General features: G+C 39.5%; 1 protein-coding gene across 1 annotated transcript; it reads left to right on the top strand.

Moving 5' to 3' along the window:
- The first annotated feature begins 1,934 nt into the window (after positions 1-1,934).
- SPI1 (Spi-1 proto-oncogene) lies at positions 1,935-21,903 on the top strand. The gene is made up of 5 exons (XM_065636443.1): positions 1,935-2,229; positions 8,949-9,042; positions 16,158-16,345; positions 20,248-20,404; positions 21,108-21,903. Exons 1-5 carry the CDS (start codon positions 2,185-2,187, stop codon positions 21,422-21,424), a joined length of 801 nt encoding a protein of 266 aa, XP_065492515.1. The 5' UTR covers positions 1,935-2,184; the 3' UTR covers positions 21,425-21,903.
- The last annotated feature ends 129 nt before the right edge of the window (positions 21,904-22,032 follow it).

The raw sequence follows: 22,032 nt of genomic DNA, 5'->3' as shown, positions 1-22,032 counted from the left end.
CTAACAAGTTTATCCATCTTCTGGACTTTCTGCTGGTCCTCAAGCTTTACAGCATATTATTTGGCTCTAATTCATCATACAGAGAATCAATTTCTTTATTTATATTAATAACCTTGTTGCGCTTGAGATTCCTCATATGTTAAAAATGGTTGATAATGTTGGTAATCTAGCATTCCCTGAGCGCAGTGAGGCTGGTGCAAAATATCTGTCCTTATTAGGTAATTTCCTGTGCTAAGAGGCAGTGCAGAAATATCCTCCAGTGTATGAAATACACTTGCATTCCGCTGTAATAGAAGCCTCTCTGTGTAAAACGCTACACTTTTAAACCTTCCAGTAGCTGCTTAAGCTATCTCTCAGTGTATGATGAATCAGATAGTATATCTTCTTTGTTCTGAATAGCCTTGTTAATAGACACACAATTTCCACAATTACTTTATCACCCATTATCCAATTACCCACTTGAAGATTTGTGTATGCTATTGTTCACTCCCTCCTCCTCTGTTTGCACTGAGTTTTATCATCAGGACTGTACTTTGCTCCTCTCCTTTTCCCCCAGGTTGTTCTGATCACTTCCAGGCTGGTATTCAAGGGGAGACTTGAGAACCATTTCAGAGACAGAAGTGGACTGTTTAGCAGCTTGCTTATTTCTAGGTTAAAATCAAGATTTCATGGTACAAATAAAATAAGCATGAAATGCTTATGTATCAATCGATGCTGGTGAAATTCAGTTTGGGGCTTCAAGAGTTAATGTCCCACCATGTTCTTGATCTTATCCTATTGCTAATATGGTTTGCTTGTTGAGTTCGTTAGGGTGGGGAATGAAGGGAACTTGTGAGTGGCCTCTGTTTTACCAGTGTATGAGGGAGGAAGTCTGTCGTGGCTGAAATTCCCCCTCACACATAGACCCAGGTAAGTGGTGAACAGGCTACTTTCAAAAGCAGAACCTGTGGCACATGGGCATAGATTGAAGGGGAACAACCCAGGCAAAGAAACTTCACTTTTCCAAGACATTAGTAACCAACTGCAAAGCAAGAAGGCATTTTGCAGATTGAAGAGCGTTCTTCCCTCGTAGCAAGGCTCCACCTTCTACGCGCTACCCCATGGCCCACTCACCCTGCCCCTGCCTGAACCTCACTGCGAAGAACACGTGTTCAGTGCAGCCAAATGCAAGTGAAAAGTGGGATAAAGACACAGGAGAACACTGTGTGAGAAGAGCTAAAGCCCAATCTCTAAAGAAATTCCAGCACCTGACTGTTTAGACACAAGTTGACAAATCTTGTCCTCTACTCACTGTTAAAGGCACTTTTCTGAGAGAAGTCAAGACATCGTATGGGACATGTAATGCTTTCTCCTTTTGCCCACTTGCTTTCTCCTTGCAGGAGCCAGAAAAGAGATCAAAAGAAACAGATAAGAGGACTAAGTATCTTTCACTGAATCATTTTGCTCTATTGCAAGGTTTATGAAGAAAGTCTCATGGGCTTAACTTCAGTATTTTGTAGAAACGTAAGACTGTATATTTGAAACTGCATACTCTTTTTTTCCTTTCTGCTAAGTATTACCACCTAATTCCAACCCAGGACTACTATTAAAGCAAGTCTGTGTCCTCACAGAAGTTGTCAGGACGGTGCCTCTGTGCTACACCATTAAAGCAGAGAGCAGCACCATCGTTATGGTTCATCTACAGTGGGAAGCACATAGTCTTCCCCCGAGCACCGCACCCATACGCTTGTTTATTGGTAGCAGGCCCAGGCTCCGGTTGCTGATTATAAAGCAAGCACCTGCCCATGGCAGATCTGGCTCTGGGCAGACTTCCTGTTGCAGCCGCGGCTCCCTGAAATGAGATTTATGCAAACTGGCTAAAGCTGTGATGTCACAGCGCACTGATAGACCCAAGGGCTATCTCCCTTCTACAGACATTTGATAAAATCAGGAACTTCACATACAGCTCGGGAAGAAGTTCACCTCAGAACCTATTAGGGCAAACTATGAAAACTTGTTAGGGTCCTTCTCCTATCCTGAGATCCGTCACTGCAAAGGGACTTACCAGAGTCCAAGGATCTCACTTTTTTTTCTTTTTCTTTTTCCTTTTTTTTTAAAAATTTTTTTTTCATGTGATTTTTTCAAGTCAGTTATTCTGGATGTTTGAAAACTGAATTAAGAAAACTTCACTCAGAAGTTGGCTGAATGTTGCAAGCTTGCAAAATGGAAGGATTTCCCCTCATTCCCCCTGTGAGTATATGGGGTTTATTGGATCATTGGGCTCAGTAGCAAAAGGCAAAGTAAACCAGGTTTTGTTATTTGAGAATACCTCTGTTTTGGTCTGTCTTTGTAATGCCAGGAAGTTGGGCTTAGGTCAATATATAAAGCTAGTGACAACATTGCAATGAATGGGAAATTAACATTTCCTCCCTAAACTTGTATCTGATTTTGATCTCCATTTGTTTTCACAGATTAAATGTATAGCATTTTTGTACAGTACGTGTAGAGCAAGTCAGTAAATTTTTTTCTTCAGTGATGGCTCTGTGATATAAGGCCGAGTCTTTCTTCAGGTTGTAATTCTTAATAATCTGGAGTCTCCGACATAGTTTATATATTTAACTATCTACCAATCTATGACAGAAGAGTTGCTGAATGCTGATTTTACATATTGCAGATTTTAGGACTCTGTGTGCTTTGTAATGATGGCATTTTAGCTTCTAACTTCAGCTTCTCTTGAACTGAACTCTCTTGAATGTACTTGCTGTGAAAAAACAATTGGTGAATGAGACGAAAAACCCCACAGCCCTTAATTGGGTCTTTCAATGTTTTCTCAAAGACAAAAATTTTCCCATATACTTAGGAGGCTGTTTCTGTCCTTTCTTTAACTCTGAAGCATTGTTACACTGCTGGAATTTATCATATGGTGAGTTCAGGAATTATTATTTATGAAGAACATAATGCCACTAACCTGTTGTTCCGAAACAAGGCCTACTGGGAAATCTCTAAGCAGAATGGGTAAAAGCAGCCCTAACTAGATTTCATTAAGTTTGTAGAAGCTGAAGAAATGTCAGATAAGGTGTTTTACTTGGCTTTTTATGTGGTAGATAACTTACGGTAATTGCTGTATGTGTCCGGAAAACAGAAAGAGACAATGCAGATCCGGGAGTCCTTTTAACAAAACTTGTATCAAGTTTTTTTTTTTTTCTTGTCCCATCTAATAAAGGCTAGAGACATGTTTCCTTATCTTCCACTCAGAAAGATGGCCCTTTGAATTCCTTTCATGTTTGGTATCCATCTTGACTGAAAAAATATGTCTTCTTTTGGTGAGACCCTTTATGCTAGCAGTTCATCATCAGTGTCTCTGAAATCCCCTATCTACCCAAAGGGTGAGAAAACCCTAAAAATCTTTTTTTCTTTTTCTTAAATACACCGAGTTGCCCGGTGGATCTCCTGTAAATATGTCAGGACAGAAATCTGAAGAGAAACTGAGAAAATAAAAAAAGTACACAGAGATTTCTCAATATGTTATCTGTGGGACTTGAAAAATAAAAAGAAACCCAAAGTTTGCCCTCAACCAACCCAGAAACCAGCATCTCCATTGAAAAAAAGACATAACTGTAAATTTGCTGTCCACTCATTCACTCATAGCCAAGTTTCCTGGACTCTTTCAGTACTGAATTCCAGTGCATATATTGAATAAATGGAGTGAAAATCTAACACAGTCTGGCCTATATTCTAATTTGTGTTGCAGTTAATATTCTGGCTGAACTCTGTTCAGATGAATGATACAACAGGCAGTAAAAATACAATTATGTCTTATGGGGACACTTGACAGGGCAAATTGGTTTTTATTTTTGCGAACAAAATGTCCAAACGTTAATAATTCTGTGGTTTGTACTTTCAAAATGGTTTTAAGAGCACTTTGAGCACTGCCAGTCAGAGGCCCATATGGCATCATCACAAGTGTCCGTGCCTCCTGAGACTTTTTCAGAGGGGAGATATGGGCCTGCTTCTAGACAGGGGTTTCTGCAAAGCAACACTTCCCTCCTCCGTCCCTCCCCTCTCGGATGAAGTTGGGTCAGTAACTGCCTTCCTCCTGCCTGCGCTAGGAAACTTACCCTTCATCTGGAAAACGCCGCTCAAATGGTTTAAGAGTGCTACATATTTCTCTGAAGATTAGGAATTTTGTATGGAAAAGTCCAGTGCAGGATAGAATCCAGTTGTGCTATGGGGCAAAAAATTATTGTCAAACAGCTTTATCTAAAGAGGGCCCCAGTTATATGTGGATCTCTAAGCAGCCACCTGTAGAAATCACAGCTTAGAATGGAAGTATATGTGTACGAGAGCGAAATGCCCACAGAGGTGCTCTGTTCCACAAAGCTCGTGGCCCAATGAGTGATTGTGCTAATATTTTTACTCATCTTTTCTAAATAGTTATCCAATATTTTTTTTCCAAGGAAATATGGTTAACCTTGGCCTTAAAACCTGTATCAGCAGCACATCATTGGAAACTGTATGGAGTATTTCTGAATCACATGTCAGTGAATAGCTATGTCAGGACAACAAAAAAAGATCAGCATTTAGTGAATTTACAATCACTTGGAATCATCTGACAAAGTCTTGGTAAATAATAAGAATTTTCAGATTGCTGTTCAGCTGAGTTCCCTGTATCTCTCTTAACCAATGCCAACCAAGCTTTCTGCAAGTAGTTCTGTGGTTTTCCCCTTGATTTTCAGGACAAATATGGAAGATGAAGACAACTCTCCGTTTATCAAAGTCTGTGACAGATAAAGTATTGTTTGTTGAGGTTGGAATATGGTTTTAGATAGAGTACTGCACCTCATGGCACGTAGGAAAAGAGATATCAACTTCAGACCACAGCTATGAGCTGCTAACAAAGCTTTCTGTCACTCTTTTACATGAAAACAATTGATAGAACAAATGGCCATTGACATCAGTTAAATATTAAATTGTAACATAAGCCATTCTTTGCATTTTCTAAGGGGAAACAAAACAGTTCAGTGTCATGGAAGTGCTATTAGTAAGTAAGATGATGAAATGGGTGTGTGGGTGGGGAGGTTCCAGAAAAGGACAGGGCAAGTGGGTAAAGATTGGTACAACGGGCAACAGCAGCAGATGGTGAAACCTCTTCTCTCTAACTAGAGAAAAACTTTTAATATAACTTAAAAAAAAAAAAACAAAACAGGTTCTTGGAAATAGTTTCTCTAATGAATAGAAGAAAATATCCCACTTTCCTATAGGGTAAAGATAATCAGATAGAATCCATGCTGTACTGTCTCCTTTGACCACCATCTGATTAAGTTATGATACATAAACTTTTAATATTAAATATACATCTTCCCATCTTAGTTACTGTACCCTTAAAGATCAGACAGTAAGATGGAAAGTGGTCCTCATGAAAGTCCTTTGTGGGGATAGGTTGGTCCAGGTTGCATGAGTTAACAAGGATATACACATACATATTTTATCAAATGGATCATTGAACAGAAAACAAACTCAAGGAAGGAAATTCCCACAATGCATAATAAAGAGGTTTTAAGTCCCAGACTTTCAAATCAGAGTATGTAAAAAACCAATGATCTATGTAAAAGCAGACTGGTGTTTAGATGCTGAATATCTGCAACTCACTCTGCAGCCAGCCAGATCTGTAAATAATAAGGGAATCGCTTTTTGAAGAGTTGGTTTAACACATCTTCCTTTACACATCTGAGCTCATAAAACTAGCTTTTGAATGGTAGAAATACTTCATTCTCAGCTCTTATGCTGTGAAACGTTATTGCCCCTTACAGTATATCAGACTGCAATGGGGGAGTTTGGAAAATCTTAGGGAAGAAGAGACACCAAAGGAAGGACACAACTAGGAAAAGTCAAACGTTCTTTCCCATGCCTAAAATACATATTGTTCATCTACTTTTGGACTAATGCTTGGCCTTCCTGCCAAGATATACTTCTGTAAAGATATGAATGACACTGTTTTTCTTGTAGCAGTGGAAATTATATACATATCAAATTAAGCCTTTATTGACAGGACAATGATTTCTTTGGAAATTCGTTTAGTTTTGGCCAAATATTTATCAGAGGTACACATTTTGATGCATTTAGATATGGAAAATTTTTATCTTTTCAGTCAGTTTCTGGTATTTTACTTGAAAGCAAACAGATTTTTCTTTCAAACTATGTGTATTTATATATATTTTTAACCTCCATTTCTCCCAACTAGTATGATGCATATTTTCCATTTGGATGTTGAGATCTCCCCTTTCACAAAATATGAATGCTTTCCTTTGAGTTATGGCAAATTAACAATTCTGAATATGAAGGCAAAAACTTAGTATGTTCTTCAGGTTGACACGATTTAACAGGAAGCATATATTTACAGAAAGGAAATGGGTGGTGGGGTGAATTAATTTGCAAAGATAATGAAAAGTAGAAATTCCTTTCAGAACTTTATCCTGAAGAAAGAAAAAAATACAGCCATTTTCTTGTGAGAGATCAGAGTACACCACAGGTCTAAGGAATATGGTTGAGTGAATGCATATAATCAGTCACAGTTAGAGAAGACACAAAGAAATTATGTAGAGTAAAACCAAAAGCATCAGAGAGAACCCATGTTGTACTATCTTCTTTGATCACCCCTCTGAAATCTAGAAAATAGGTTATACTTCCCATTAAATCTCTGTGTAGTTGAAGGGCAATTCTATTGGAATTATATTCATTTGGAAAGGAAGACTACACCTCGATTGTCTGGAGAGAAAAAATAAGAGGAGTCACTTCACTGATATCCCTGTTGTGGATACAATGAAATGATTATTTGCTCCTTTTACTTCGTCCTTCCCTTAGATTATCTTCACTGTGGGTTGTCATTTTTATGGAATCACAGAATCCTAGGATCACAGAATGGTTTGGGTTGGAAGGGACCTTAAAGATCATCTAGTTGCAACCCCCTGCCATGGGCAGGGACACCTTCCACTAGACCAGGTTGCTCAAAGCCCTGTCCAACCTGGCCTTGAACACTTAGAGGGATGGGACATCCACAGTTTCTCTGGGCAGCCTGTTCCAGTGCCTCACTACCTCCATGGTGAGGAATTTTCTCAATATTTCCCTAAAACAATTACGTACCACCACAGATTATATTGGGAGCTGATAGACAGGCAATGGATTTGCTTCTGAGGCTTTGAATATTCCATGGATCTGATGCCCAGTTTGTGTGTGTTCTGGAAGTCATGACGTTTTATGCAGTCTTACCAGTGCATTTTAACATGATATGCTAATACAGCACGCAGCTGCTACTAAGGATCTACCAAGGTCCAAAGTATTTTCTAAAAAGAATTTTCTATTTTTTTGTGTTCTAACGTCTTAATCCTATGGGAATAAGTCCATCTTTTTCTTGATCTAATTTCATCGATGTCATCATAGAAATCACATCCCTAGAAAAGGACAATCTCTAAATCCCCAAATTCCGACAGAATGAACTGAAGGAGTTAACTAGAAGAATTAAAGAGTAGAGTTAATGAGCAATGGTAACTCTGATGTAGTTTTCACCAGAAAAAAATCTTTTCCTTTTGCTAGCTGCTTATCTACCACCTCCATCTGGATTTTAATGGCAGCTTCTGCCTTAGGTTTCATTTTCTTGAGTAGTCTAGAGGAGGAAGAAAAAGAGAAGCTTACCTTGCCTGCATTTCTGGCATGCTGTCACCGTAGCCTAATCTTCCAAAATGCTGGTGTTCCAAAAATGAGACAGATTTATGGAGGGAGATGAGGATTTGGGAGATACAGATAGGCATATGAACATTTGAACATATAAACATATGAGCATAAAAAATATGTCCATCATGTAAGTTATCATGTTGTTTTAAGTATTTGTCCTTTTCTTTAAAGTTAGTTATGCTAAGGTCATTAACAGAAAAAAAAATGCTTCTATTAGTACCTACTAGAAATAATTCCCTTTCAGAACAAAAAGCAACATGTTTGAGTTCTACATTGAATTTGTTCAGATTGGAAGAAAATATTCTAACTAACTTAACTGGACTAAAGTTTAGCAAAGCCCTGTAAAGGACATTGCTCTGCTCCAACTCTTTATTCTGGAAAAAGACAAAACCAAATGTTAAACAAAGCAACAGAATTGTGCACAACTAATAATAAACAGACTACCTTTATTGAAACAATGTAAGATGTTAAACAGTCAGAGTACTAGACATGGGGAGGAAATCAAGTGGGAAAGTTACCCTATGTCACCTCTTTTAAGAAGCAAGAGAGGACCTCAGTTCTACAGCTAAGCACCCAATAGGTCATGACTCAATATCTGCCCTGCATTTGGACTTCGTAAGTCTTCTCTGTGCAGACCTAACAGCCCTGAGCAGCTGGTTTGAACCAGAAAACTTCTACAGTTCATCTTGGACAAAAACGGAGAAATAGAATGTTCTTATGCCCTCTGCCAATGTCATTACCCTCCTACAAACTTCCACCGCTTAGTGAGACATCCTAGAAACATTCAGAATAACATGCTGAAGGTTTCTGCTTTCTCTTTTGTGTAGAGGAGGAATAATAATAATAAATGTGTGTCACTACCAAAGGAAAAATTTCCCTGCCGTGCTGGTGTGACGGTATCTTGGCTTGGGCCTGGTGTCCAAGACAGCTCTCTGAGTAGTATCCACAGAAGGTTGGAGGGTGGGACATCAAGAAATTGTGCAATGCCACAGGACAAGTTCTGCTACACAGAGTGGATCTAAGGAGATGGATTAATCTTTTTTTTTTTTTCTTTTGCTTTGCAAAACAGTGTTTGGTGTCAAGCATTTTATTCCTGCTGATTCAATAGGAACTTGAAGCTTCCCCATTCATTCCCTAGGCAATATAAAATATGTTGGCGTCTCCCCTTCACTAACTATATGAATAATTTTGAAGGGATTTGTGTAAACTTATAGTTCTGAAAATTCCTCTTCTCTTTACAGCCCTCTGAAGATATGGTATCCTATGATTCCGACCTCTACCGACAGCCCCATGACTATTACCAATATCTCAACAGTGACGGAGAAAGTCATGGTGGTAAGTTAAAAAATGTCTTCTTGAAGCATAGTCTCATGGAACACCACAGGAAACAGATTTAGGACATTCAGGAAAAGAACAAACATGTTGCTGTGATCTATGATGTATGGGCACATACTTTCAAATCAAAAACCAACAATGTTTTATTCTGCTTAATGGTACTGTTCCAACCCAGCAACTGCAACACACTGTCTCTGAAAGAGAATTTTAGAAGGCACTGAATGATGTGAGGAGCTCCCACATTATTTAGTGTATTGCCAGGAGAGTGGGATCTCCTGATGTCTGTCCTTCATTATCTTCACAGGGTTTTTACTTTCCTTTGCAGATCAAAAGCACTCTGGTTGTTTCAGAGCTCTTTGAGGACATGGCTTTGCAATACTGTATTTCTCTTCTTGTATTCCCATCTCCAATTCCTGTTTGACTTAGGTCCCAGATGCAATATTTGTGCCTTCATTTTAATTATATTTCTTCACTATTTGGCCTTTTTCAACTCCATACATTTCTCTGGTTTTTTTGACCTCTTCTGCATGCTGCCACACCTAGCTTTAACTTTCACTCTTCCTCCAGTACACCCAAGTACTTCCTCTCTCTAAATCTATGTAAAACTTCCTTGTAGCTGTTTGTACGTAAACCTAGGTCAATGTAAAAATACTGTATGAATATTTATTGTTTCAATTTATGTATGTGACTTCAAAGCTTTGGTGTCTTTATATTTTCATCTTGTCTGGGCACTGGACTGTAGATCAGAGGGGCGAGCCTTGCTTCGTGAATTTTGTCTTCTGTGCAATACAATGATCCAGCAACACCACCCTGGAAATATCAGAGTCAATATTGACTCAGGAAGGAAAAGCACCGTTCTACTGTATCACTTGTGGCAGTCCCTTCAGATCCTGGAGTTTCCCTAAAAGACTCCCACTGATATAGCAACTAGACCCATCACTGCTTAGTTTAAAATGTCTAACAACTTCACAGTACAGCACTGTTTTATCTGTGGCAACAGAAACTACCTCAAGGGACAGCAAGTTACAGACTAGGATTGTTCTGAGCATTTACCTGAAAAAGATCCCTACCTAAATTTGTGCTCTACATTGTATTCAAGAAACATCTATGATATTCTTGATGCCTGAAGACAAAGAATTAATTCAGCTTTTATAAGTTATCTCATGGCATCTGTCAAGTCACATTCATCAAACCCCGCAAATTCCGCATGGAAATTCAGGGTTTTTACATTATAACCTGCACCTGTTTGCACACCCATAAAATGAGGATAACATTTATTATCTCAAAAGGTAATTGTGACAATTAAACAATAAATATAAAAGAATAAGTAAGGTGCTGCAGTGATAGCAGTGAAGTGAAAACACTGAGAACACAAATAAATAGGAAAAAAAAGAAACAAACAGAACAGAATTGTGAGAGAGGAGTTCAGCTTGGGGTACAGTGAGATCATACAATACATAAAAAATGGCAATACATAAAAAATAATTTTTCAGGTCTACTCAATACCACTATGGACCCCAAAGAAAAGCTACCACATAAAGTAAATAGATACAACAAGACAGAATAATACTTCTGACTTTGCTGATAAGGGACTGCTAAAGAAATAGAAGGTCTTGCTCAGGTCTGATGAGGAGCAGCTGAGGGAACTGGGGCTGTTCAGCCTGGAGAAAAGGAGGCTGAGGGGAGACCTGATCGCTGTCTACAACTACCTGAAAGGAGGTTGTAGCATGGAGGGTGTTGGTCTCTTCTCCCAAGTAGCAAGTGATAGGACAAGAGGAAATGGCCTCAAGGTGCACCAGGGGAGCTTTAGATTGGATATTAGGAAAAAATTCTTCACAGAAAGGGTTGTCAGGCATTGGAACAGGCTGCCCAGGGAAGTGGTGGAGTCACCATCCCTGGAGGTGTTTAAAAGGCGCATAGACGAGGTTCTTAGGGACGTGGTTTAGTGCTAGAGTTAGGTTATGGTTGGACTCGATGATCCTGAGGGTCTCTTCCAACTGAAATGATTCTATGTTTCTATTCTAAGTGTCAGACTACCTCACTGTTACAGCTCACAAATTAATTTTATGACAGGGATATGGCAATATCTTAATCTGTAGATCTGTTTTACATGCATTACTGTCCCTTTTCTAGAACACAATGCTGAAGCCAACCCTTACTCCATGTTTATGTGAGTAGGCAGTAAAGTACACACGATAGTGTGTCACTTATTTTATATGTTGAAGATCATTGCCAATCAGCAAACAATAAATTTAACGAAGCAAAAACACACCATAAAAATACCCATATGCCCATCACATAGTGAATTATTTGCTTTTTTTTTTTTTTTGCATACTGTAGTTTAACTATTTTGTAAATACCGTAATAAACACAGAGAAACAGTCATGCAGGACAGAAACTACTTCAAGGACTGAAGTGTTAGTCCATCAGCTTACCCTGAGCTTGTATGCTAGTAAGTCTGTACATGTAATACAACATATTTTGTAACACTAATGCAATCTTGGCAATTACAAAATTACACTGCAGCTTTGTCTCTAAGTTATTACTAAACATTATTGGTTTACTAAAAATCACTTTTTGTATGAAGCTGAATGCTGACACTTGTTCACTCTGTTGCTCACCTCATGGAATTTACTAGATTTCGTGATTCGGGATTTTATTTTCATCCCACCTCCTGGAGTTATATGATCATTTAAGAATCTCAGCTTTGATTTTGTTAGGATTTTAGTCCACAAAGAAGTGGAGGGAAGTCCAACCATGTGAAACTTAGTCTTAAATGCTATATGGAAAAATAGAAAGAACCCCAAACTTCATTTAAAAATCCCCTCAATTCAAAGGCATTCTCATGATTTACTGGGGCCTGACTCATAGGTTTTCGAACATTTGGCATTATCAAAATAATGAAATTTGTAAAGTAGGAGCTGATGAGGTGCTACTGTTATAGCTAAGACTGCTGCTCTGCCTAGGAGAACAGCATTTTGCTCAACACGGAACGGTTCTGTAGGGAATCAAGACATTTGTTTTCCAGTGTCCTTCAATTCTTTTCTCATTTCCTCTATGGGTTTTTTCTTGGCTTGTTTCTTCAGACAAGCGAAACACTGTGGGAACACCTAAGGTGCGCAATGTGGCACTGTGTAAAAAACCCTCGCCTAGTTCAAAACGAGTTGGAAAATCTGTACAGCACAGAGCAGAACCACCCAGAGCCCCTCGCTCAGACCCCGCCAGGACAGCACAGCCTCCTCACCATGTGTGACACGGAGCGCTGGGCTGGCAGAGCCAACATGTCTCTGGGGCAGGAGATGGCTCATTAATTTCTGCATGGTTCTGCAGATTTAGCCTGTTACTCCACTTTACAATAAATACCTTCCTTAAGCCAATTTCCTATTCTAATTGCTGGTTCTAACATCATTCACCTATTGAAATGGGAGCAAAGAAATTTACATCAGTCAGAAGATAGCTGAGAAAGTTCAGTTATGTTTCCTCACTGGTAGAGTGAGAATCTACCTTCATGGTGGATATTAACACAATGCCTTTAGGTCTGCTACTGCTTCCCAACAGGCTAACATCCTCTGTGTCATGGGAGGGAGATCAGAATTCATGATTGTCCTTCCTCTAACCTTTCACTACATACAAGACCAAAACAAACACAATCTCCATGTCTCTATAAGAGAGAATTTTTTTCACATCCTCTTTCACTTCACATGAAATTTCTCATAATGACTCCATTGTGTAGCTATAGCTTGGCTTTTAATGATATTTTCCTTTACCCAAAGAACAGACACTTTCCATTTCTAGAACTTGTCTCTCCTTTCTTTTTTCTTCCTCCCACCCTTATGGTTTTAAGAGAAGAACAGAATTGCTATGCATTACTGACATAAAAATAGCAAAGGATATAGAAAGAAATAGCTGATGATAACTGTAATAACTGCAGACACAGTTATTTAGATTTTTTTAATATATTTTCATGTGTAATAACTTAGCCAGGATGGTTAACTGCAGAGGGGCTTGTGGAGACAGAATTCAGAATTTAATGTAACTAAACCAATATTGTTTTTCCTAAGCATCACTGTGAAATTATAGATAATTTAGAAAGAAATAAGGACTTTTGCTCCTGTCACAACTTGAATATTTGGATGTAAGTTTGTGTTGAAGTAATTTCTGACATAGATTTATTTTGTAATGTATTGTTATTACGTGGTCACTTTAAGTTCCTAAATGCTGTGCTATTAGTACAATTCTATTATAGTACTTTACAGCAGCATCTAATTCCATAAATAAAGGAATTCAGTAACAACAAGGCTAAATATTACATAGTGATTAACATGAGTATGCATCAATAGTGTTCCATAGGTTGATTTATTTGCCAAGAAAGAGTTTAAAACTACAGTTCTGGAGGCAGCAGGAGCCTTGTCCTAAGCTCCAAAAATGAAGAGGTATCTTGAAGTATAAAAACATGACTGCTGATAAAAAAGAATATGTAAGAAGAATCAAAAGTACACCACTAGGAGCATGCACAGATACTCCTGGCTATGCACCACTAGGAACATGCGCAAATACTCATGGCTGTGCATGATGGAAACATACTGTGTTCTCTCTTGACTACCATGGTTACTACTAGCAAGACATTCCACAGCTGCAGACCTGCTATTGACAGCCTCAGGAGTTTTGCCTGGGCTTTGTCATCCTCACTATTACGCATCAATGTCATTCAGTGTGGTAGATTATCAAAGACAAGGGGTCTTTGAGACTATACATTGCCATCTGACAAAGGCCTTTCTGCACAAGGAGCAGAGCCAGATCATTCTAAGGAACAAGAGTATACGTCACTCCTGCAATGTATTCTCAACAATTTGTTATACGAGGCTGTCCATGGCATATAGAGCCTCAATGGTTGGCTCTACTTAGAGGAATCTGCAGTAATTTAACCCAGAAAAAGCATGAGTTAGTGTTGCTCAGTTTTCCAGCTAAGCAAAAAAGTTTCAGATTGAAACTGCCCAAAGCCTTCTACCGGGACACAGCTTTGGATAACCTGTGGATTCATACTCAAACAGTCTGTCATTTCCTGGGTTGGACCAGATGTGAATGTAAAAGTACTTGGGTACTTTGCACCCATAAAAAAGCACTTTTTTACCAAAGAAACAAAAACTTTTCTCTAGCACTGCAAAATGAAGAAGTGCTACTGTGTATTATAATTACAACTTTGAACTATGAAATCCATACATATCCTGCAGAAAGCACTATAAAACAAAGCAAAGAAATTACAAAGTAATGCAGCAACTCCCTGGGTGCTTTTATAAGCACCTTTCCTTCCCTTTCACATGCAGTGACATGATTTATCCATGAATCAGAAAAGCGGGAAGGACACAAAGTAAGCACTGGTGTGGTAAATGGTCTGACAGAGCCTCCAAATAAATTTCTACAGGCCTGAGTGATAACAGCAGTTAAGAGAACTTATAACTTCTCAGGTACGGCTATGTTTGGTAGAAACAGATCACTGAGTTCCCTCTCAAGGAAGCCACATTCAAAGTCACTATCCCAGATCTCAAATCCTCAATGAGATAAGACCTGATTGAAACATAAGTGGGGAAGGATGAGGAGATAGAAGCTGAGAGAAAGAATGAAACTGGTATTTAGGAAAAAATATTCACAGCACATTAGTATTCAGATAACGTCATAGACAAAACCATCATATTTCAGAATGAGACAATTGCTCCTCTATAAATTCAGTACCACTGTGCTTGAAACAACATGTTCGGTTCTGTCCATCGCATTATTGGAAGGATGTCAATAGCTGGGAGGGAGCTTGCAGAAGTATGCAAGTGTGATTAGGGGAGTGAATATGCTGACTTATATTGAAAGACTGAGAGCTAAAAACCTGCAGCTGGGTTAAGTGATAATTAGGAGTATATTGTAAGGGTACATGATAGCAACCTGAAAACATGTGAAGGGTAGGACAGAAATGATTTATCATGATACAAGAGAAGAAAGCATGGAACAGTAAGATATAAATTAGAACTGTTCACTGAATATCATACAGAAATTTTGGCCATGCATAAAATGATGCATGAAAAATTAAACTATGGAAGATTAACTCCTAGCTCATTTAGAGCAGAGGATGTGACGTTGACTTTGATTTTAAAAAACAAGAGTGCACACAAATACGTGCATAATGACGCATGCAGCTACTGTCTGTAAAAGAGAAATAGCATTTGCAATGCTTCCCATTTCCTCCAGCAGATTTTAAATTTTGAACAGCAAATATGAAATTCTAAAACTTTGGAGGCATTTACTAAAAAAAAAAAAATCTAAAACTGAAAATTATACAGAATTTTATTTCAAAAGTAAATAAAATAAATCAGGAAATAGTATCATGGTTATCTGAGTACTTTGTATGTTTTTGAAATAAAAAATCTAAATTATCACAGAAATTTCAAATATACTAAAGAGATATGAAAGGTAGAGAAAGAGTCTGCATCAGAAACTAGCCTCACTCTAAACAGTGTACACAAGACTGTCGCAACAGTTTATCCTTTTATTCTCCAGTATTGGTCCTGAAAAAATGTGTGACATACCAAAACGTAATTACAAGAAATATCTAGGAAAATGCTGTGCCTTTTCTGCAGCATTCCTGATATTTTGCTAGCAGATTAAAACAAAGATTGAAGATAATGGTAGAAAGATTTCTAAATTTTTTCCATCTCCATTTCCATGCCATGAGGAAGAGTGTAATATGAATATGACAACATGTAAATCAGTAGGATTTGTTGCCTAAAGAATGAAAATGTAAGATTGTTATGGTCTCTTCTTGAGAAAGGTGCCAGCTTTAATGTCTTTTGCATCTTGTGCTAAATTATCATTGAAATCCATCTCTCCATCTAAGAGTATTCTCCTAATTAAAGTGGCCTAAGTATTACTTTCCAGCCACAGGCATTTATGAGATTAGGAAAAGAAACTTTACAGGGAGCTACATGGATCTTCACCAGAGATAGACGGGTCAACAGGGATGGTGTGGAGAGGGCAGAAGGACAGTGACAGGAGTAGGAACCAATGAAGACAGGTAAATGCCATGTTTGTTAATCTTGTAATGACAGACAATCTATTTTTATTTTCTTTAGATCATTACTGGGATTATCATCCACACCACATGCACAATGAGTTTGAGACCTTTGGAGACAATCACTTCACAGAACTGCAGAGTGTTCAGCCTCCCCAGCTGCAGCAGCTGTACAGGCACATGGAGATTGAACAAATGCATGTCTTGGATTCTGCAATCCCAACCACACACATCGGGCTCAACCACCAGGTACAGTACCAACCCTTACTCAGAATTTAGGATGATAGTTAACGGAGACAAAAAAAATGCATCGGGGAATGCAGACTCTTACGTGAAAGAGATTGAGGAAATGAATTACCCAAGTTCTTACTGCACAAGCACTTGATATAAAACTTCATTCTCGGGACAAATGCGGTTTAAGCATTCTTTTTATCTGGATATGAGAAGTCATGTTTCTCAAACTGTGCCTCAAAAGATAATTGCATTTTGTGGAGGTTTTTGAAATTTCAAAATTTTGTTTAATTTGGAATGAAAATTAACTGTTTTGAAATAAATAATTTTGAAATTCTGCAGAAGACCTGAGAACTGATGCATTGTCATAGCAAGGGTAGCCATGACTACAGGGAAGTATTCTGAGCCTCAAAGTAGTGGGAAAGTTTTAAATGTTTCCAAGTAACCCTGACAATTTTACGTGACCTGTACAAGAAATGCTAATAAAGATAAGTTACTGGTAATTTTACCACAGTGAAACAGGCAGAGGACAAGCTACATGTTTTTACCTGGAAGTAAATAAGTCACAAGCCAAAACATAGTCTTGTCTCTGCTCGGATTTCACATGAAGCCAGTCATCTCCCTGTAAAAAAAGATACTCCATTTTGCAGTAAAGATAGTCACCAAAGTGCCAGTGAATTATCACTAAAGCTGAAATTATAAGGGGTTCCATCATACTGCAAAGATACTAAGCAAAGGGTTTGTGGAGATCACTTTTAATTCTTGATCCTACAAGAATATGGCCAAAGTCATTACTGGGAGCAATAAGAAAGGTGGGTGATCTTGTGCTATGGATTTTGCCAAGGCAGGCAAGCTACATAAAATGTGCTTAATCCAAGACAGAGTAGGACAGAGGTCAAAGAAAAAAGTGCGTGCTGATTACAGTGCTGCATACAATGGTGCCATTGCTGAAGCTTTGTGACAGGAACTGCCTGCATGGATTTGTCATTTTGGGCTTCTTTGTTCAAAGCAAACTGAAACTGTATAGAAATAGCGTATTAATCAAAAACAAAGAAGGAAAAAAATTGAGCTAATAAGTTAACACCGTTAACAGGAAACTGACGGAGTGCAAGCTGTCAAACCTCTCACCTACTACTCAGAAAAAAAATCAGGAATAGAATATAAGATGTAGATACAAACAAAGAATTAGGAACAGAAAGTTACAAATATAAAAAATGCTTCATGGAACAAGCAGTCTGTGGGAAGCTTTGAGTTATTTCAGTTGCTCAGTGCAACTGTTAATATGTGATGACCAACCATTACCTCCAACCAAAGGCAAAGAATAAAAATTAGCCCCTTTATGGATGTCTTTGGAAGCGCCACCAAGAAACAGGGGAGGGTGCTTCTGCTTATCCCACTTCACTCTACTCAGTTCTCATCTTCAGGACAAAAGGCAGATAATTGATTTTGTTGCAACTTTTGACAAAGAGTACTGTGCTCTCTCTGCCCCACCCCATACCAAGCTGCAGAAGATATTAGTAGGCAGAGTTCACCACTGCCCTCCTCTTCCTTACCAGCTGGGGATCTTTGGCTTTTCACTTTAACGTACAGTAGCTCATGCAAGTGGTCCCTGGCATACTCTGAGGTTCAGACTCTGGTGTGTCTCAGCCACAGCTCTAGGCAACACATGCTATTATTCAGGGCATTTTCAAAGAAACAGAAGCAGGAAGCAAGATTTAATCCTCCACTGAATTTGCCAGTTTTTGAATTTTGAATTTGCCCGTGCTTATCATGCAATATCAGTTACGGTTTGTAAATAAAGGAAGAACATGCAAATATATTTCTCTAATTTTCTGTCGATATCACATTTTTTGTCAAATCAAATTTGAGGCTCAAGCTGTTCTTGGACAAGATTTCTTTAAAAAGTTTTATTAGCCTGCCAACAGGTGGCCTCACAAATAACAAATTAAGAAAACAATAGTCATTCTGAAGGGAGAACAAAAGAAAAGGTTGGAAAACAGTGAAGAGCTTTAGAAAGAGGAAAATCACAAGACCCTGAGACAACATCAGAATATGGAAAGTAGCTAGCAGTTTCTTAAGCTTTCTCTCTCCAGAACTGTGTTAATAACCTGGCTCTTTCAAACACACTAGCAGGTCCTCTGTGACTCTGTGTAACACAACTGTGTGGCACTGTGTGCATTGACCTACACTGAGTTTCAAGTGCAGAGTAAGTGTAAGCAAAAACACAGCAGATAGGGAAAGTGGGGACAGCGTGGGGGAAGCTTGCTCAACTCCCCAGGTTGTCCTCTGCAACTCCCTCTGCTTGTGAGACACCATTCCCCCTTCCTCCTCCACAGCTCTCTCCCACATCCCCCTCCAGCCCCAGAGGTTTCCTCACTCTCCTCCACCCCCTAACACACTCCAGGTTTCCACAACCTTTTCCTCTGCAGGGACACCCATCTCTGTGAGACACTGTCCCACCTTCTCATTCCCCCTCCCCTCCGGCACTGTCTCTCCCTTCCTAGCCCTGAGGCCGCAGCTTTCTTAACTGTAAAAAGCTAAAGGTGACACTGTGGTGAGGGCTGAAGTGTCGCTCTTGGGGATCTGGCAGGAAGCTTTACACACACTCTTGCCCAATCCTGGCCTTCCTGCCAGCCAATCTGCCAACTCATTAACCGCCCGCTGCTGCACCCTCAAACCAGCCCTTGGCACATGCCTTATTGGGACATTTTAAGCTGGTGCAAAATTCATCGCAAAAGCACCACTCGGCAAAAAAACGGCGTGGGGCGGGTGGTGTGACTCATGAAGTGAACACCCACTCCCCGCTTCAGTGCCTAAGGTCCCCTGGGAAGGGAATCGGGCTGAAGACGTCCCTTCTCAGGGGAGGGAAGGAAGAGCAGTTCAAAAGGAGCTCACCTCCCAGGACTATCGATCTGGCACATTTAATGAAAACCACATTCTATATACTTCTGGATTTGGGGGACGTTGGTTGGTTTTATTTAATGTGGGAATTGGGTTCTTACCCCCTGCCCCTCAGACCAATCTGTTTCTCATTCTTAAATAAGAAGCTGCAACTGGTCATGATCCCTAAGAAACCAGACTGCAACTGAGAAGTTACAGAGCTGAGGTATATTCCACACTGCTCCTGACAAGACCTCTATATAAAAGCAAGAGAATTTAGCACAAAAACTGGCTTGCTAGCTTTGCAGATGAGAAATCCCCGTTAATGTGGAATTTGCAGATAGCCACTCAGGAAAGGAGAATGTAAGCCACTATGATGTATCTTCATCTTGGTGCTAAAGCTGTTCCCCTCCTCATGAGGGAAATTCAGGACAGGAGGCTGACAGAGCCATGTAGCCCCATCTCCAGAGTGGGATGCAGTCCTGAGGGATGCAGTGCTGTCAGAAGGGATGATGCCTGAGAAAGGAAGAGGACAACAGAGCCAAAGCCAGTCAAAGCAGCCATGCTATGGTAGAACTCTTCAGCTCTTTCAAATGTAAAAGAGTACTTCCAGAAGGTCTGTGTTAGAAAAAAAAGTTGTTCTCAAAAGCAGTTTTACACTCAGGATAGGCAACAGGGATCAGAAACTCATCATGAAGAATGTTAGCTTTGGGGAGGTATGGGGGAAGAGGGACAATATCACTTGCATAGGATAAAGCATATGGGAAAGTTCTGACTTTACAAAGTTATTCCTCCTTCCCTCTTGCGAAGATGCATCTTTGTACACATATAAGTGTTGATTTTTAGCTGCAGGTGTTTCTTAATTGCATAGTATTTATTATAGTCAACAACTAAGTCAGTTTTACCCTAAATAATCACATACACCTCTTATTTTCTCCCCCCTTTTCTCTGTAACTCTCTCCATGACGCTTCCATTTTTTTATCTCGATGCCCCACTCTCCATCACTCCTTCCTCCCTCTACTGCTCTTTTCTCCCAAAGGTGTCCTATCTGCCTCGGATGTGCCTACAGTACTCCTCTCCACCGCAGCCCAGTTCTGATGAGGAGGACATAGAGAGGCAGAGCCCCCCATTGGAGGTATCAGATGGGGAGACCGATGGTGTGGACCCTGGGCCTGGAATTATGCATGGAGAAACAGGTCAGTGAAGACAGAGGGACTTCGTCAAGCTGCGTGCTGAGCAGCTGTTACATTACCATGATGATAATGAATAAAACTGTAGAACTACCATGCTAGTATTTTATTCCGCTGCTGAAGCTTTACTTTCCCTGACTCCTTGAACGCTCCTGTCCTCCAAATCTTTTATGACCATAACTGTGTCTGTAACTCAAATCTCATTTCTTCACATACTCCCACTTCCTCCTTCTGTCTTGTCTATTCAGGCTTCCTGCATGGAAATGGCTTTTGCCTTTTCTACTCCAATTTCCCCTAAAAGATGGGAAAACCAATGCAAGAAGGTCAAAGAACTGATTTTTAAAAGTACTTAGCCCTGTTTGCTTAGTACCTGAAAGTCACGTTCTATGTAACCTGCCCAAATTAGCTTCAGATTAGTTTCAGATTGGCAATGTTTTTCACTTAGCTTCAAATTAGAAAATTAATTTCAAAATAAGGGTTTGGCCTTTGGAATTCTTTATTCTTGTTGCTTTCTTTTCGATACATCAATCCACATTATGTCCTCAGAGTGTAGCACTGTCTATATTTATAAATGTTGCAAACAGAAAAAGTTATGTGACTGACAAGCTAGTTGGAACAGTTGTATGAATTATATATGTTCTGCTGTCTCACCAGCAACTACATGCTAATACTAATGCTCCACTGCCTTTCTTCTCTGACTCTCACACAGGCAGCAAGAAAAAGATACGTCTGTATCAGTTCCTTCTGGACCTTCTTCGCAGTGGAGACATGAAGGACAGCATCTGGTGGGTGGACAAGGAAAAAGGTACTTTCCAGTTCTCCTCCAAGCACAAGGAAGCATTGGCTCATCGCTGGGGCATCCAGAAAGGCAATCGCAAGAAAATGACCTACCAGAAGATGGCACGGGCTTTGAGAAACTATGGCAAGACAGGAGAGGTCAAGAAAGTCAAGAAGAAGCTGACCTACCAGTTTAGTGGAGAGGTGATGGGAAGGGGGGTCACTGATAGGAAGCATTATCCTCACTGAGGCCATGGGACCCTAAGCAAGAAAAATATTAAGACCTCCTGGCTGGATACCAGCAGAGCAGATGGACGCATCTTTCTCTTTGCTTCCTGTGCCCCCTTCTCTGCCTTTAAAAAGGCCTTTACCATCAGATGTTTCTGGTACGAATTCCCTTCTTCAGCATCTGAGAATCCTAAACATGACAGAATTCGTTGCTTCCATCCTACAAGCTGGACAGAGTTGGGAAATTTAAACAATGTACAAATATATTATTGTCAGAAAAGATTTTTTTGATTGTATTGTAACTAAAGAATTCAGCTGATGAAGTTTTGCCTTCGAAGGTGGTGCTGTGTCATTCACAGTGACACTGCATTAGCTTACAGCTTTCAAACTAGCATTAATACAGGCTCTGCCGCAGCTCTCAAAGCTAGAGAGAAGTTTGCAGATCTTGGAATGATACTCGTTCTTTTAAATAGTAATAACATGTACATATTTAATAACATTTGATATAATGAAGTTCTGGTGTTTGCATAATAAATGATTACTTCACAAACAAATCTCACGTGCATTCAGTTACGCAGATACAGCTCATGTGTGGCGCCTGAACAAAAAGCACACAGAGTCGTAGGGCC

This window comes from Caloenas nicobarica, chromosome 5 (genome assembly GCF_036013445.1).
Source record: "Caloenas nicobarica isolate bCalNic1 chromosome 5, bCalNic1.hap1, whole genome shotgun sequence".
NCBI classification, from domain to species: domain Eukaryota; kingdom Metazoa; phylum Chordata; class Aves; order Columbiformes; family Columbidae; genus Caloenas; species Caloenas nicobarica.
Note: the sequence above shows the minus strand (reverse complement) of the source record. Positions and strands in the feature narration are given on the sequence as shown.